General features: G+C 42.7%; 1 protein-coding gene across 3 annotated transcripts in view; it reads left to right on the forward strand.

Moving 5' to 3' along the window:
- The window catches only part of GLMN (glomulin, FKBP associated protein), a 44,841-nt gene that overhangs the window by 30,363 nt on the left and 1,385 nt on the right, over positions 1 to 13,093 (forward strand). For all 3 annotated transcript variants that reach the window (XM_027838235.1, XM_027838237.1, XM_027838236.1), the window contains 2 exons: positions 2,640 to 2,703; positions 12,918 to 13,041. In XM_027838235.1, coding sequence (XP_027694036.1) covers positions 2,640 to 2,703; positions 12,918 to 13,041 — 188 coding nt within the window. The remainder of the gene's footprint in view (positions 1 to 2,639; positions 2,704 to 12,917; positions 13,042 to 13,093) is intronic.

The following is a 13,093-nucleotide window of genomic DNA, read 5'->3' on the forward strand; positions in this document are numbered from 1 at the left end:
CACTTGGTACATCCTTCTGCCATCAGGCACTATTAACACTCACTATCAAAGGAGATAGAAAGGAAACTAACAACTCATTTCATTTATTTTGTACCCTCGAAATGAAGTGTGTTGGTATTTTACAAAGTAAATTAGTAATATGTGTTACCCTCAGTGAGATAGAGGTAATAGTCAGTCAAACAGCATTTCTTAAGGACTTACTGCTACCTTCCAGGAGTTGTGCCGTGAATACAAAGAAAGGCAAAAGCAGTTCCTGCCCTCAAGGAACTCACCATCTAATGAGAGAGAGAACTATGTACATACTATATATATATACAAATAACTATGTACATACACGTTATATGGAATGTAAGTGTAAGGAGAAGCAAGAGCTAGAGATGAAGAGAGACAACATTCTAAGCGTGAGGGATGACCAGTTAGAAGGCTCAGAGTCAGAAGATGGTGCCGAGGGCCAAGAACGGCAGGGAGGTTGGTGTCACTGGCAAAGAGAGTGCATAGAGGGGACTTAGGAGCAAGAAGCCTAGAAAGGGAGGAAGGACTTTAGAGGCCAAACAGAGAATGTTGTCTTTGATCCTGGAGGTGATAGGGAGCCACTAGAGTGACCAGCGGGATGACGTGGTCAGATCTGTGCTTTAGGAAGATCAATTTGAGAGCTGAGTGGAGGATGGGCTGCAGTGGGGAGAGACTTGAGGCAGGGAAACCAACCAGAAGGGTATTGCAGTAGTCCAGATGTGAAAGGGTGAGGGCCTGCACCAGCTGTCTGGCTGTGTGAGGAGAGAGAGAGAAAAAGAGAGACTTGCATGAGAGACATGAAGTTAGAAACAACAAGGCTTGAAAATGTATTAGATATGTAGGGTGGGCATGAGTGAGGAGTGGAAGGTGACATCTACATTGTAAACCTAGGTAACTGAGATAATGTTGGGGTCCTCAACACTAATAAGAAACTTAGGAAGAGGGGAGAGTCTGAGGGGAAAGATAATTAGTTGTTTGAATATGTTGTATCAGAGGTGCCCACACCGTGGCCAAAGGGCAGTTGGTGATGAGAGACTGTAGCTCAAAAGAGAGAATAGAGCCAGATAAATAGATCTGGGAATCATGTACATAGGGATGATCATTGAATCCATGGTAGATGATGGGGTCATCAAGTGAGATAGTATAGAGCAGAGAAGAGGGGTCAGGACAGACTCTTGGGAGACACCCATGGTTAGTGGACATGGCCTGGATGAAGATCCAGCAAAGAATACTGAGAAGGAGCAGTTGGACATGTAGAAGGAGAACCAGGAGAAAACTGTCACAAAAAAAACAAAAGAGGAGGGTGATCACCAGTGTCAAAGGCTATAGAAAGGTCAAGAAAGATGAGGATTGGGAAAAGCCTGTTAGATTTGTCAAGAAATCATCGTTGACCTTGGAGAGAGCAGTTTTGCTTGAATGATGAGTTGGAAGCCAGATTGCAGAGGTCGTGGAAGACAGGAGAGGAAGCGGAGGGACTCAATATGGAAGGCTTTCTCCAGAAGTTTAGCTAAGAGTGGAAGGAGAGACAGAACGAGGAGAGTGGCGCAGATGCTAGTGTCAGGTGAGGGTTTTTCAAGGATGGCAGAGACACAGGCATGTGTGTAGGCAACAGAAAAGGAGCCAGGTCATAGGGAGAGATGAGGATGCTGAAAAAGACAGGAGGGGATGAGACCCAGGGTGCATGTTGAGGAGACTGCCTTGGCAAGAAGGTGGAGGATGAGATGAGGAGGAAAAGAGAAGACGGAGCTCTAGTGTATGGACTCTAATTTGAGGGGGGGGAATAAGAGGAGAGACTCTCAGCAGAGAGGGGGAGAAGGAGGGCTGCAGAGGCCCTGGGCCTGTGACTCCTCTAATAGAATGAAAGGACTCTTATTGGTATGGATCAGTCCCTTCTCTGAAGTTTAGAGTCTGAGTGGGTTGCCTGGAGGGTTACACAACCAGGAGGGACCCCAGGGACGACCTGAACCTGAGCCTTCCTGGTTCCAAGGCCATTCTGTGCTCATTCTGCCAGAGCACATCTGCTGCTTCAGACACACTTCAAAAGATGGCTTAAAACCTACTTTGACACGGGAACAACAAATCGAGTAGAGAGTATGAATGGTTCCTCCGTCTGTTTTCTTGTGCTCACAGAGATGAGAAGTGAATTTGTCTATTAAGTCAGCTACACTGGTATTTTGTCTTGGAATTCATCAGATGTAAAGAAAATATATGTATGTGTGTACATATTTTTATGTAGGAAGAACACACGTGTCAAAAAACCGCACCAGGTTTCCCAAAGCACGGGGCCTTCAGCTTCTTTTAGCCACTGGCTCCTGATTTAGGGTATCTTCGATTACAGCTTATCAAAAGATTAGGTGTCCCTTTGGAACAAGGATAGTGTCGATAAAACAATTTTTAAAATTTGGGAAACAAGAGATGACGTTCTAATGTCTGAAAAGACTGACAAAATAACACAACTTTGTTTGATGAAGTTATATAAAGAAAATAAGAAGTAGGCTATTCCTAGCCTAAATGTCTTTTGAATGGTATAATTGCTAATTATTATGCAATTGTTAAATGTATAATGTAGAAATTTCATCTAGTTTGTTTGTTGAAATTGCTGTTGATTGCATATTTTAATTTTCCAGGATTATGGCTTCATTAAATTTACTGAGGTATCTGGTTATCAAGGACAATGAAAGTGACAATCACGTAAGTAAACTATTCATTCTGCCGAGAGGGGAGATTTCTAAGGTTTTTAGTCAATTACTCAGGTTAATGCAATTCGATAACCATTTATTTACTAAGCACCACTTTTGTGTAAAGAATGGAGCTAAATGCTAGAGATTCAGAGACAAAAAGCTCTGTGGTCGCTCTATAATCTCTTGAGGGTCTGTGTAGCGTGTACTTGTATACATAGTAAGGGCTATGGGAATAAGAGTAAGGAAGAGATTCAGAAAATTTGAGGGGTTAGAGAATGCTTTTGCCTGAGGGTTTCACAGAGGTGGAGGGGCCTGACCAGTACCTCAGAGCGCTGACGCAGTTGGTGCCGTGCCACCAGGCGGTCGTTGCTGGTGATACTGCCACTCCCTCTTGCCTTTCCTTTCTCTTGCCTGCTTTTTTCTTTTCTCCAGTGGATTTTCCACAGGCACCGTGGGGCCTATTCAGTCTTGCTGTGGAAATAAGGCTGATGCATGGTTGCTGACCCATGATTTCATCTTTTGGAGTTGCGTATGCTAGGAAATAACTAGGTCTTTTTATCTATTATTCCATTTTTCCTACCTTAAATGAAAACCTTGTGAAGTTTTTAAGTGACTTTGTCATGAATGCCCACCTCAGATTTTCATCCACAGTACAAAAGCTGATTGCATTAATAGCACCTTCTGGTTAACGTAGGAAGCCAAAGGGGGCTTTTTGTGGTTTTTTTTTTAAGGTGTGCATTGTTAAAGGACTCAATAAATAGAAAATGATTTGAGGGAGGTGTGTCAGAAAGCAAAATTATGTTTGCTTTTTTATCTCCTCCGCCCTTGCCACCCACTGTAGTCTCATACACAGCTCCATGTATGTGTCACCTCTGTTGGCTACGACTCTCTGATTCACGGGATGGCGTTAAGAATCTTTTTTAGAAACAATGAAAGAAATACTTGGTAGATCTTGACATAAAGAGAGTTTCTTTAAGTGAGGGTTAGAGGTTGATGGACTTTAGTAGGGAAAAAGAGGACCTGTCACTTTTCCTTCTTCACTGGCCGTGGTAGATTCAGGGAGGTACAAGGGGGCAGACACCCAGCTGCACATCTGTCTTTCCTTGACTATGCTTTCACTTGATCTGCTGCCCCAGAACTTCAGAAATGAGAAATTAAACTCTAGCTTCTAAATTAGGTCTGATGTCAGAGACTAGTCTCACATTCCATCTCGTAGTTATTATAATTAGAGTTTACAAAGTTTTTTCCTCCTTAACAACACAGGGTATAATGGATAGAGCACTACACTTTGCATCAAGAAGACTAGGTTTGAATTCTGCCTCAGATACTTTCTAGCAGAAAATGGCCCTTGGTTAACCCTTAACTTCTCTGGGCCTCAGTTTTCTTCTCTGTAAAATGGAGATAATAGTAGCACCTGAGAACCGCAAGGTTGTTGTGAAGATCCAGTGAGATAGCATATGTAAAGTGCTTTGCCAACCTTAAAGTGCCATCTAAATGGTAGCTGTCATCATCATCATCATCTTTATTCTATAACCAGAAAAACTAGGATTTGCATTCCTGAAGAGAATCCAACATTCTGAATCAACAAGTCTTAGGTTAACTTCTGATTGATGACTCTTATGCCTCGGAGATTCATGTACATGTGCTTATGAAATCACTCTCCAAGTTTTAAAAATGCTCATTTCCTTTGAAAAGGGCTGTGTGACTAGTGTATAGGTCAGTTGTTCCCGCTTTCAATTTTAGTAAGGCTGTGGAGGATTTTTTTCATCCTTTCTTAGATTATCAAATTAAATTGTTCCCGGGTAACTTTGTATTCTAAAAAGGACGGAGCTTATATGCTGCCCTTATAGTTTCATTTCTTCAGGACGAGTGATTGCGTTGGCTTCCCCCCCCCCACCTCCCTACTCTTCCCTCCCACATGTGGCGTATCTGGTTTTTGTTCTGCTCTTTACGCTGCTTTGCCTAAGCTTTCACCCATACGTTCTCCCACACTTCAGTTCTTCCATGATTAGTCATGAAATAATCATAAGAGTCATCCTATATGCCGTGCACCCTTTTAGGGAACATGAGAATACTCAGAAAATCCAAACTAGAGTCCGTCCTGCTCTGTTAGCCCGCATCCTCTTATGTACGCAGTGGATGCTGAGGTCGAATTTGCCTCCTGTGGAGATCTCTGGTTCCTCCTGGTTCTGGCCTGATTTGGGGCGTTTGTATATCTGCCTTTGAGGCCAGCCGTCTGATTTGGGTTTTGTCTCCCATGAAGTTCCGAGTCTCTCTGCTGCTCTTGTGGTTCCGTCATTGTCCTGTGCTCTGTGGTATTTAGGCCATCTGGTTTATCCATAGGCCGTCTTCCCTGGCCCCCATCCTGTTTAGTTTAAAGCCCTTTTGTTAGATTCACCAGGCCTCCAGCATTCTTACCAGCCTTTGTCAGATGTACCTCATCACTGACCAGGAATCTGTCGTCCTTCTGTTTTATCTAAGGTCCAGAAATCCAAATTCTGGTATCGGACGGTACCTTCACGAGCCCTCCATTCACTTCCCATGTCAATGTTTCTCTTTTCTCTTTAGTGAGTAACAGTGAGAAAAACAACGTGTACCTGCGTGGTTTTTAGTGGCTTTGCCCAAGGCCTGGTAATCTTCGGCAATGATTTACAGGTTCCCTCTGGCACTATTATTTGTGCCCTTATAAAACACCAGAAGTGAGAAGTAGTCGTCTGCTTTGAGAAGTCTTAGGAGATTCTTAGCTATATCTTGCATGTATGCCTCGGGAAGAAACCCCCCCCTCCTTGTTGTCTGGTAGCCTGAGAGCTGCCTCAGTGGTCCTAAGCTGAGGCGCACCAGCCATCACTGCTCACTAGGTGACCTTTCACCTGATGGCTCCTCAGCTGCACTGGATCCTTCTTGGGATGGCCAGCAGCTGCTTTCTCCTCAGAGCATTCGTCTCGTTCTTCTTCAGGAAGTGACTTAAATCTGGGGAGGGGGAGTGTTTTAAGCTTTTAGTGTGTGGGTGGCCTTTTCCTTCTCTTTCTCCTCTGTGTCACCCTCTTCCACAAACCACCCTCTGGCTAGACGAGTGTCAGGTCTTGCGTTTGCTCCAGGAAGCCCGGGCTGCCCCTCACAACCCGGAATGTGGAGGGGCAGGCATTCTCCTCTAGGAGGGAGAGCAGCCTACCCAGATCATCCCTGAGCTGTGGCAGAAAGAGAAACACAGCACGGCGCAAGGCACCACAAAATCTCCCCTGCCTTCCATACTGGTTGAGATTTTCAGCTTTCCTTTTTTGGAATGACTTTTGGGTGTTTGCACTTTAACCTTATGTATGTTAAAACTCTTTTTTAACAGCCAATTATTACCTTCTAATAACTTGAGGACCCAACCCAGTTTTCTTTAAAGGGTTCTTAACTTTGGACCCTTTCATCAGCCTAATGAAGCCTATGGACCCTTCTCAGAATGGTGTTTTTAAATGCATAAAATATATAGGATTACAAAGGAAACCAATGCTATTGAGATACGAGTTATAAAAAATATTTAAAAAACCCAAGTTTGTGACCCCCGGATTCAGAAGCCTTGTTTTCTTTCCTCTCAACAACTCTCCAGTTACTTCCCTCTTACTGCTCTTCCTCACGCCAGCCTCCTCTCTGATTCACCAGTTAGCTGCACTCCCCAGTCCACTGCCTGCCTGCTTCTACCCTCCAGCTGTTCTGCTGGCCTTTTCTTACTTACTTGGATTTGTCTTGCCAACTGCCTTCTCCTTTTCCTTTCCGAATCTCGCTTTTTCGGTCCATTCTCCTTCATCCGGTTCCGTCTCCTGCAGCTTTTCCTCAAAGAAGCTAAGGAACTGAATTTGAAACAGCATTTGGGCCTGGAGAGTGTTCTTCAACTATTCCTCGCTTTCTCCCAAATTTATCCTTTCTCAGTTCAGTCTCTGGTCATCTTTACTAGTCCATACCTCTCTCAAATTCCTATGCAGTTTCCTTCTTTCTGAGCCCAAGTCAGTGGATGATAGACATAGAGCTGAGAAAGACCTCAGAAGCCATCTAATCCAACCCTTTCCCCAGAGAAAGAAGTTGTGACTTGCCCAAGGTCACATGAGGAAAAAGCATGGGAGGTGGGATTCGAACCCAGGTCCTCTGACTCCAGAGCCAGAGTTCTTTCCAGTATCTTCTTGTTGCCTCTTCTCCACCTCCTTTTCCTCCCTGGTCACACCAGTCACACGGCGGGTAAGTGACAGTGCCGGGATTCGAATCCGAGCACTCTTCCAGGCTAGCACTCCTTCCACTGCACCATGCTAATCAATGGGTCTATCTTAGCCAGACAAGTTGTAGAAATTTGTCAGATTGTACAAGAGAGAAGTTTTGATTCGTCAGCTGTTGGCTAATATATGGACGCAGTGATTCATGTGCACACTCCGAGGATGGCATGGATGAGATAGAGCAGGCTGGATTTCTGTTCTTGGGCCCAATGAGCCTGAGTCCCTTCCTCCTTGCAGATTCAGGAACTATCTTGGGAAATGTTTTAGCTCATAATATTAACAGTAAATAATGATAGCTTACATTTACATAGCATTTTAAGGTTTGGAAAGTGTTTTACATACATTGTCTCAACTTCTCAACAACCCTACAAGGTAGATGCTATTATTATTATGCCATATATGTGTGCGTGTGTGTGTGTGCACGCACGCGCATATTCGTATATATAAAAGAGCATAATAATAGCACCTATCTTGGAGAGAGACAGATAGAGACAGAGCAGATGCGTGCAGTGTGCTCCATCCCCTCTTGTCTCTTTCTTACCATGACCTGCCCTCTTCTTTGGTGTATTTCCTTTTGCTCTGGAGAGACCTTGAGCTGCATGGAAGCTCTGTGGTCCCCCTCTTAAGACACACAGCAGGGAATCAAAAACTCGCTCGTGTGCGCCAGCTCCAGAAAAGTTGGGAAATAGAAAACTTATGGGCTCAGAAATGGGTTTAAAACCAAAATGCATTTACGTAAAATTATTAGAATCCATAGTTCCTCTAAATTTGCATTAGCAAAACTTTAAAAATGGCAGTTATTACCCTTTCTAGTCATGTGAATTGAGAGAAAGTTTCAAGGTTTTTTTCTTTTTGTCTTGGTGTCTGATGCAAAGACAGAGGGAAACCATATTTATTTCCATAGCTACTTTCCTCCTACATATTTCCAAAAATATTACTGTTGTGCATCATATGAAGGATTTGTAGAATTCTGCTGAACAGAAGCTTGACTTCTCTTTAACACATTTTTCTTATTCTAAGTTTAGACATGTGCTTACCTAAATTTTTAATTTAAAAATAAAAGACTGTTGAGATATACTGCTCATGAGCTATAACTAAAACCTGTTCCAGTGTATCACTGGTGGGGACGCTCTTCCGGGGGAGCTATTTAATTGCCATATTATGAATTCATAGAATTCAAGAAAATTTAGAATATCGTCCTCACTTAGTAACCATAACTTTTATTTATGTGCTGAAATAAATTTTTGCATTTATGGTAAATAAAAGCTTTCATACATGCTAGGTTAAACAGAAAAACTTTATAGTAGCACTTTACTTTTATTTCCTTTCGAAGGAGTGAAATTAAGTATTTATACAAGAATTCTGCAGTTTTCATATCTTTTCAGCCAGTAGGGGAGTTTATGAAACATTCGTTGATCTAACATGATCAATATACAAATATTTCTGAGGTGAAACCCAGCCTCAGACCAAACACTTAACACTTACTAGTTGTATGACCCTGAGCAAGTCACTTAACCCCAATGGCCTTAAAAAAAAATTATATGTATATATATATACACACACACACACACACACACACATATATGTATACACACACATATATATACACACACACATATATATACACACACATATATATATACAAATATTTACATTTCATTTTTAATAAGTCGTAATCTTCAGCTATCTCTTCTACCCATGGATAGGTGTTAGGACTTAAGAGCAAATAATTATAAATTCATTGGAAACAAACTAGATCACAGAACAGTGTAATTTCTCAAGTGGCTCAGGGAAAACTATCCCCTTGTCTAGATTATTTAGAATGATTCATTTCAACAAGCATTTATTAATGGTGGGAAGCAGACAAAAGTGCCTCCCAGGAACTTCCTCTTAACGGGGGTAGAGGGACGTATGCGTGAAGAAAAGTAAACACAAGGGATTTGTTCTGAAGTTGGAGTCCTATTAACTGAATACAAACTATACAAATCATACAGGCAGAATCACAGAACAGCCAGTGTTGGAAGGGCCGTCTAGGCCCTTGACATGAACATGAAGCTGGTCGTTCAGAGGCTCGGTCAGCCATCCTTGGCCTGACGCCCTCTTGCAGCCAGGTCCCTGGGCAGCCTGGGCTTTCCGGATGGCTCTGATTGTTGGGAGGTTTTCTTTTACATGCACTGACATCTGTGCCTCTCCTACTCATTACCCCTCATTCTGTTCTCTGGGCCCAAGCAGACCAAGTCAAATCCCTCTTCCACAGGACGTTCCTTCAGGTACCTCACAAGAGGAGTCATTTCCCTCACCCTCCAAGTCTTTTCTTCCTCAAGCCAAACACCCCCAGCTCCTTCCAAAGGTCCTCATTCAAATCATGCCATGACAAAACTGAAAGAGCCTCTGCCTTCAAAAGCATGGGTTCTTCTGAAGGGTTTGGATCATCATATAGCTTTCACTTTTGGTTTTGTGTGGCTGTTCTTTCCATTTACATGGTTGCCATCATTGTGTATATTGTTTTCTTGGCTTTGCTTACTTCACTCTGCATCAGTTCGTGTAGAAATGGAATCTCTGTGTCGGGGTGGGGGGGGATATTTTAGTCACTTATTTGCGTAATTCTGCATTGATTTTCAAAATGGTTGTGCCAATTCAACAACAGTGCATCAATTTGCTTAGCTTACCCCAACCCCTCCAACATTGACTATTGTCGTTTTTTGAGGTTTGAGATGAAAATCTCAGGATTGTTTTGATTTATATTTATTATTCGTGATTTGGAGCATTCATGTGGTTATCGATACTCTGCAATTCTTCTTTTGAGAACTGTTTGGTCATATTCTTTGAGTCTTTCTCTTCAACCATCTTTTAACTTCCCAGTCTGATGGCTTTCTCTCATTTCCTCAGCCTTCTTTAATTCTCTGCAGAATGTGACATTACTGAACATGCCCCCTCCCTGATATTCTCCCCTGTGGTTTTTCATAACAAATTCTTTTCGCTCTACGTATCTGATGGCTTCTTCTCATTCTCCTTTGTTGACTCTCCTGCATCCTCCCCTGACTGGTTGTCCCTAAGGCTCTATCTTTGGTCCTTTTCTGTCTTCTTCCCACACTCACTTGGGCCTTCATCAATTCAGTGAGTTTCATTATCACCTAAGCAGATGATCCCCAAATCTATTTATTCAGCCCTAGTCTCTATCCTGAACTCCAGTCTTGATTTCCATCTGCCTTTTTAATATTTCAAACTGGATGTTCCATAGGCATCTCAAACTCAATCTGTCAAAAACAAATCTCCAAAACCTTTCCCATTTCCAAACTTTTCTATTTAAGTTGAGGGTGCCACCATCCTTCCTGTCACCCATGTTGGCAGTCATGGTGCCATCCTTCACTCCTCGCTCTCACTTGTCCCACATAGCCATTGATTTGCCAGATCTTGTTTCCTCTTCCACGACATCTCTCACTCAAATATGTCCCCTTCTCCTCACTCAGACAACCAACACACTCATTAATTCAGGCCCTTGCCTCTTGTCTGGACTGTTCCAATCATTTCCTAACTGGTCTTACTGCCTTACATCTCTCCCTTCTCCAATCCATCCTCCACACGGCTGCCAAAGTGCAGGTGTGACCATGTCACTCTCATTCAAGAAACTCCAATGGCTTCCTCTATCTTCCAGAACAAAAGACAGACTTAGTGTTTTAAAAACATTTTTGTTTAGCTTTTAAAGCCTTCTCACAACCTAGCCCAAGCCTACCTTTACCAAACCTTTTCTTATTATATGTTACTCCCCTTCCATACTATACAGTCCAGCCAAAATGACCTTTTTGCTGTTTTTCACTGTTGCGCTGGCTGCCCTTTGGCCCCTCTTAGAATCCCTGTTTCCTTCAAAAATTCTTCTCATGTGCTACTATCTACATGAAACCTCTCCTGACCCCTCCACGTGCAGTCCCCTCCCTGGAAAAAAAGATCAGGTCTTCATTTTGTGTCTGTTTGCTTATGTTCACATCTCCTCCAGTAGAATGTAATCTCCTTCAGGGAAGGCACAATTTCATTCTCATCTTTGTATTCCTAGCACCTAGCAGTGGCTGGCATATAGGCAGTTAATAAATGCTCACTGACTGGCATGGAGGGAGACTCAGAAACTAATCCTCGGGCAAGGGAAATCATTGGAAGTGTGAGGGAAATAGGTAACATGAAGTTACAGGGTCTGGTGTACAGGGAAAAGACAAGACCTGTACAACCATGTGGATTGTCCTGTAGCTACAGGGAAGAGAGTAATCATTGATGTAAAAAACACAGCTATCCAACTTACACAGGACATGGTGCACCAATCTGATGTAATATTGTTGCACCATAAGAAACAGTGAATGTGCGGAGTTCAGAGAAATATGAGAAGGCTTAAATAAGTTAATCAGTAAGGAAGCAGAACTGGGAAAACTATACACAAAAGCTCCAATAAACAAAATGGTTTGCTCCGGGTTCTCCTCCTACCTCTCCTCCTACATTCTCTGTCTCCTTTGCTGGATCCTCATCCAGGTCGTGCCCTCTAATCCTAAGTGTGCCTCAGGGCTCCCTCCTGGGTCTTCTCCCTCTATACCACTTCACTTGGTGATCTCATCACCTCCCATGGATTTAATTATCATCTCAATGCTGATGCTTTTCAAATCTCCCCATCCTACTCCAGTCTTTCTGCTGAGCTCCACTCTTGCATCTCCAGTTGCCATTTGGTCATCTCATACTGGATGTCCAGTAGACTCGACATGTTCAAAATAGAACTCATTATCTTCCCCCTGGACAATTCCCCGCTGCTACCTTCCTGTTACTATAGTGAGCAAGGCCACCCTCCGAGTTCCCCAGGCTCCAGCCTGGAAGTCCATCTTGAATTCCTCACTATGTCACACACCCCCCTCCCCATCCAATCTGTTGCTAAGACCTGTTGATTTCACCTTTATAATGTCTCTCCAGTTTGCTTGCAGTCTGGTGCAGACCCTCATCACCTCATGCCTGGACTATTGCAGTAGCTGTTGGGGGTGGGGGGAGGTGTGCCTGCCTCAAGCCTCCCCACTCCAATTCATCCTCCATTCAGCTACTATATATACTAAGACACAGGTTTGACCCTGTCCACCCACCCACCCTCTCAGTAAACTCCAGTGGCTCCCTATTGCTTTCATAAGCAAATTCAAAATGCTGTTTGGTGTCCAAAACCCTTCATAACCTAGCCTCTCCTACCTTTCTGGTCTGCTTACGTCTTACTCCCCAACATTTACTCTCTGATCCAGTGACACTGGCCTGGCTGTTTCATGAACAAGACACTCTATCTCTTGGCGCTGGGCATTTTCTCCGGCTGTCCCCCATGCCTAGAATGTTCTTCCTCTTCTGCTCCAACTGCTGAACTCCCTGGCTTCTGTTAAATCCCACCTTCTACAGGAAGCCTTCCCCAACCCCTCTTAAGTTCGGTGCTTTCCCTTTTTTAATTATTTCCTATTTATCCCGTATATAGCTTGCTTTGTTGTTTACTTGCTGTCTCCTCCATTAGACTGTAAGCTTTTTGAGGGCAGGGACTGTCTTTTGCCTCTTTTGTATCCCCTGTGCTTAGCACAGTGCATGGCACATAGGAGGCACTTAAGTGCTTTTTTTTTTAATTGAAGTATAAACAGAAAGAACAATAAAATTATATTGAATGCTTTGTAACAATGAGAAAGCTGAATCTCAGATGAATTAGGCAAATGCACCCTACATACTGCATAGTCTGTCAGACATGGTTGCTATATTGGTTCTGTTGAACTACTTGATTTTCTTTCTTAATCTTTGTTACAAGGGAAGGCTCCTTGGATAGGAATAGGATATATTCATAAGTGAATGTGATTAAAAAAAAACCAAAAAGCATAATTTAAAAATGATGGTTTGGGGTTGGGATAGCTTTGGTTTATATTCTTGAAATTACTTATTGCATTAATGTATATGATTAATTAATTTCCTTAATTCTTCTGAACAGACTGGATTATGGACAGAACGGAAGAATATTGAGACAAATTTCTTAAAACCACTACACACAGGACTTAATATGTCCAAGGCACATTATGAAGCAGAAATTAAGAGCAAAAAAGAAAGCAGACAAGGTTTGTTGCTTGTTTTTACTACCTGTTTTAGAACCTCAGATTCAAACAAAAT

Source organism: Vombatus ursinus, unplaced genomic scaffold, assembly GCF_900497805.2.
Source record: "Vombatus ursinus unplaced genomic scaffold, bare-nosed wombat genome assembly UNPS02014825.1, whole genome shotgun sequence".
Taxonomy (NCBI): Eukaryota; Metazoa; Chordata; class Mammalia; order Diprotodontia; family Vombatidae; genus Vombatus; species Vombatus ursinus.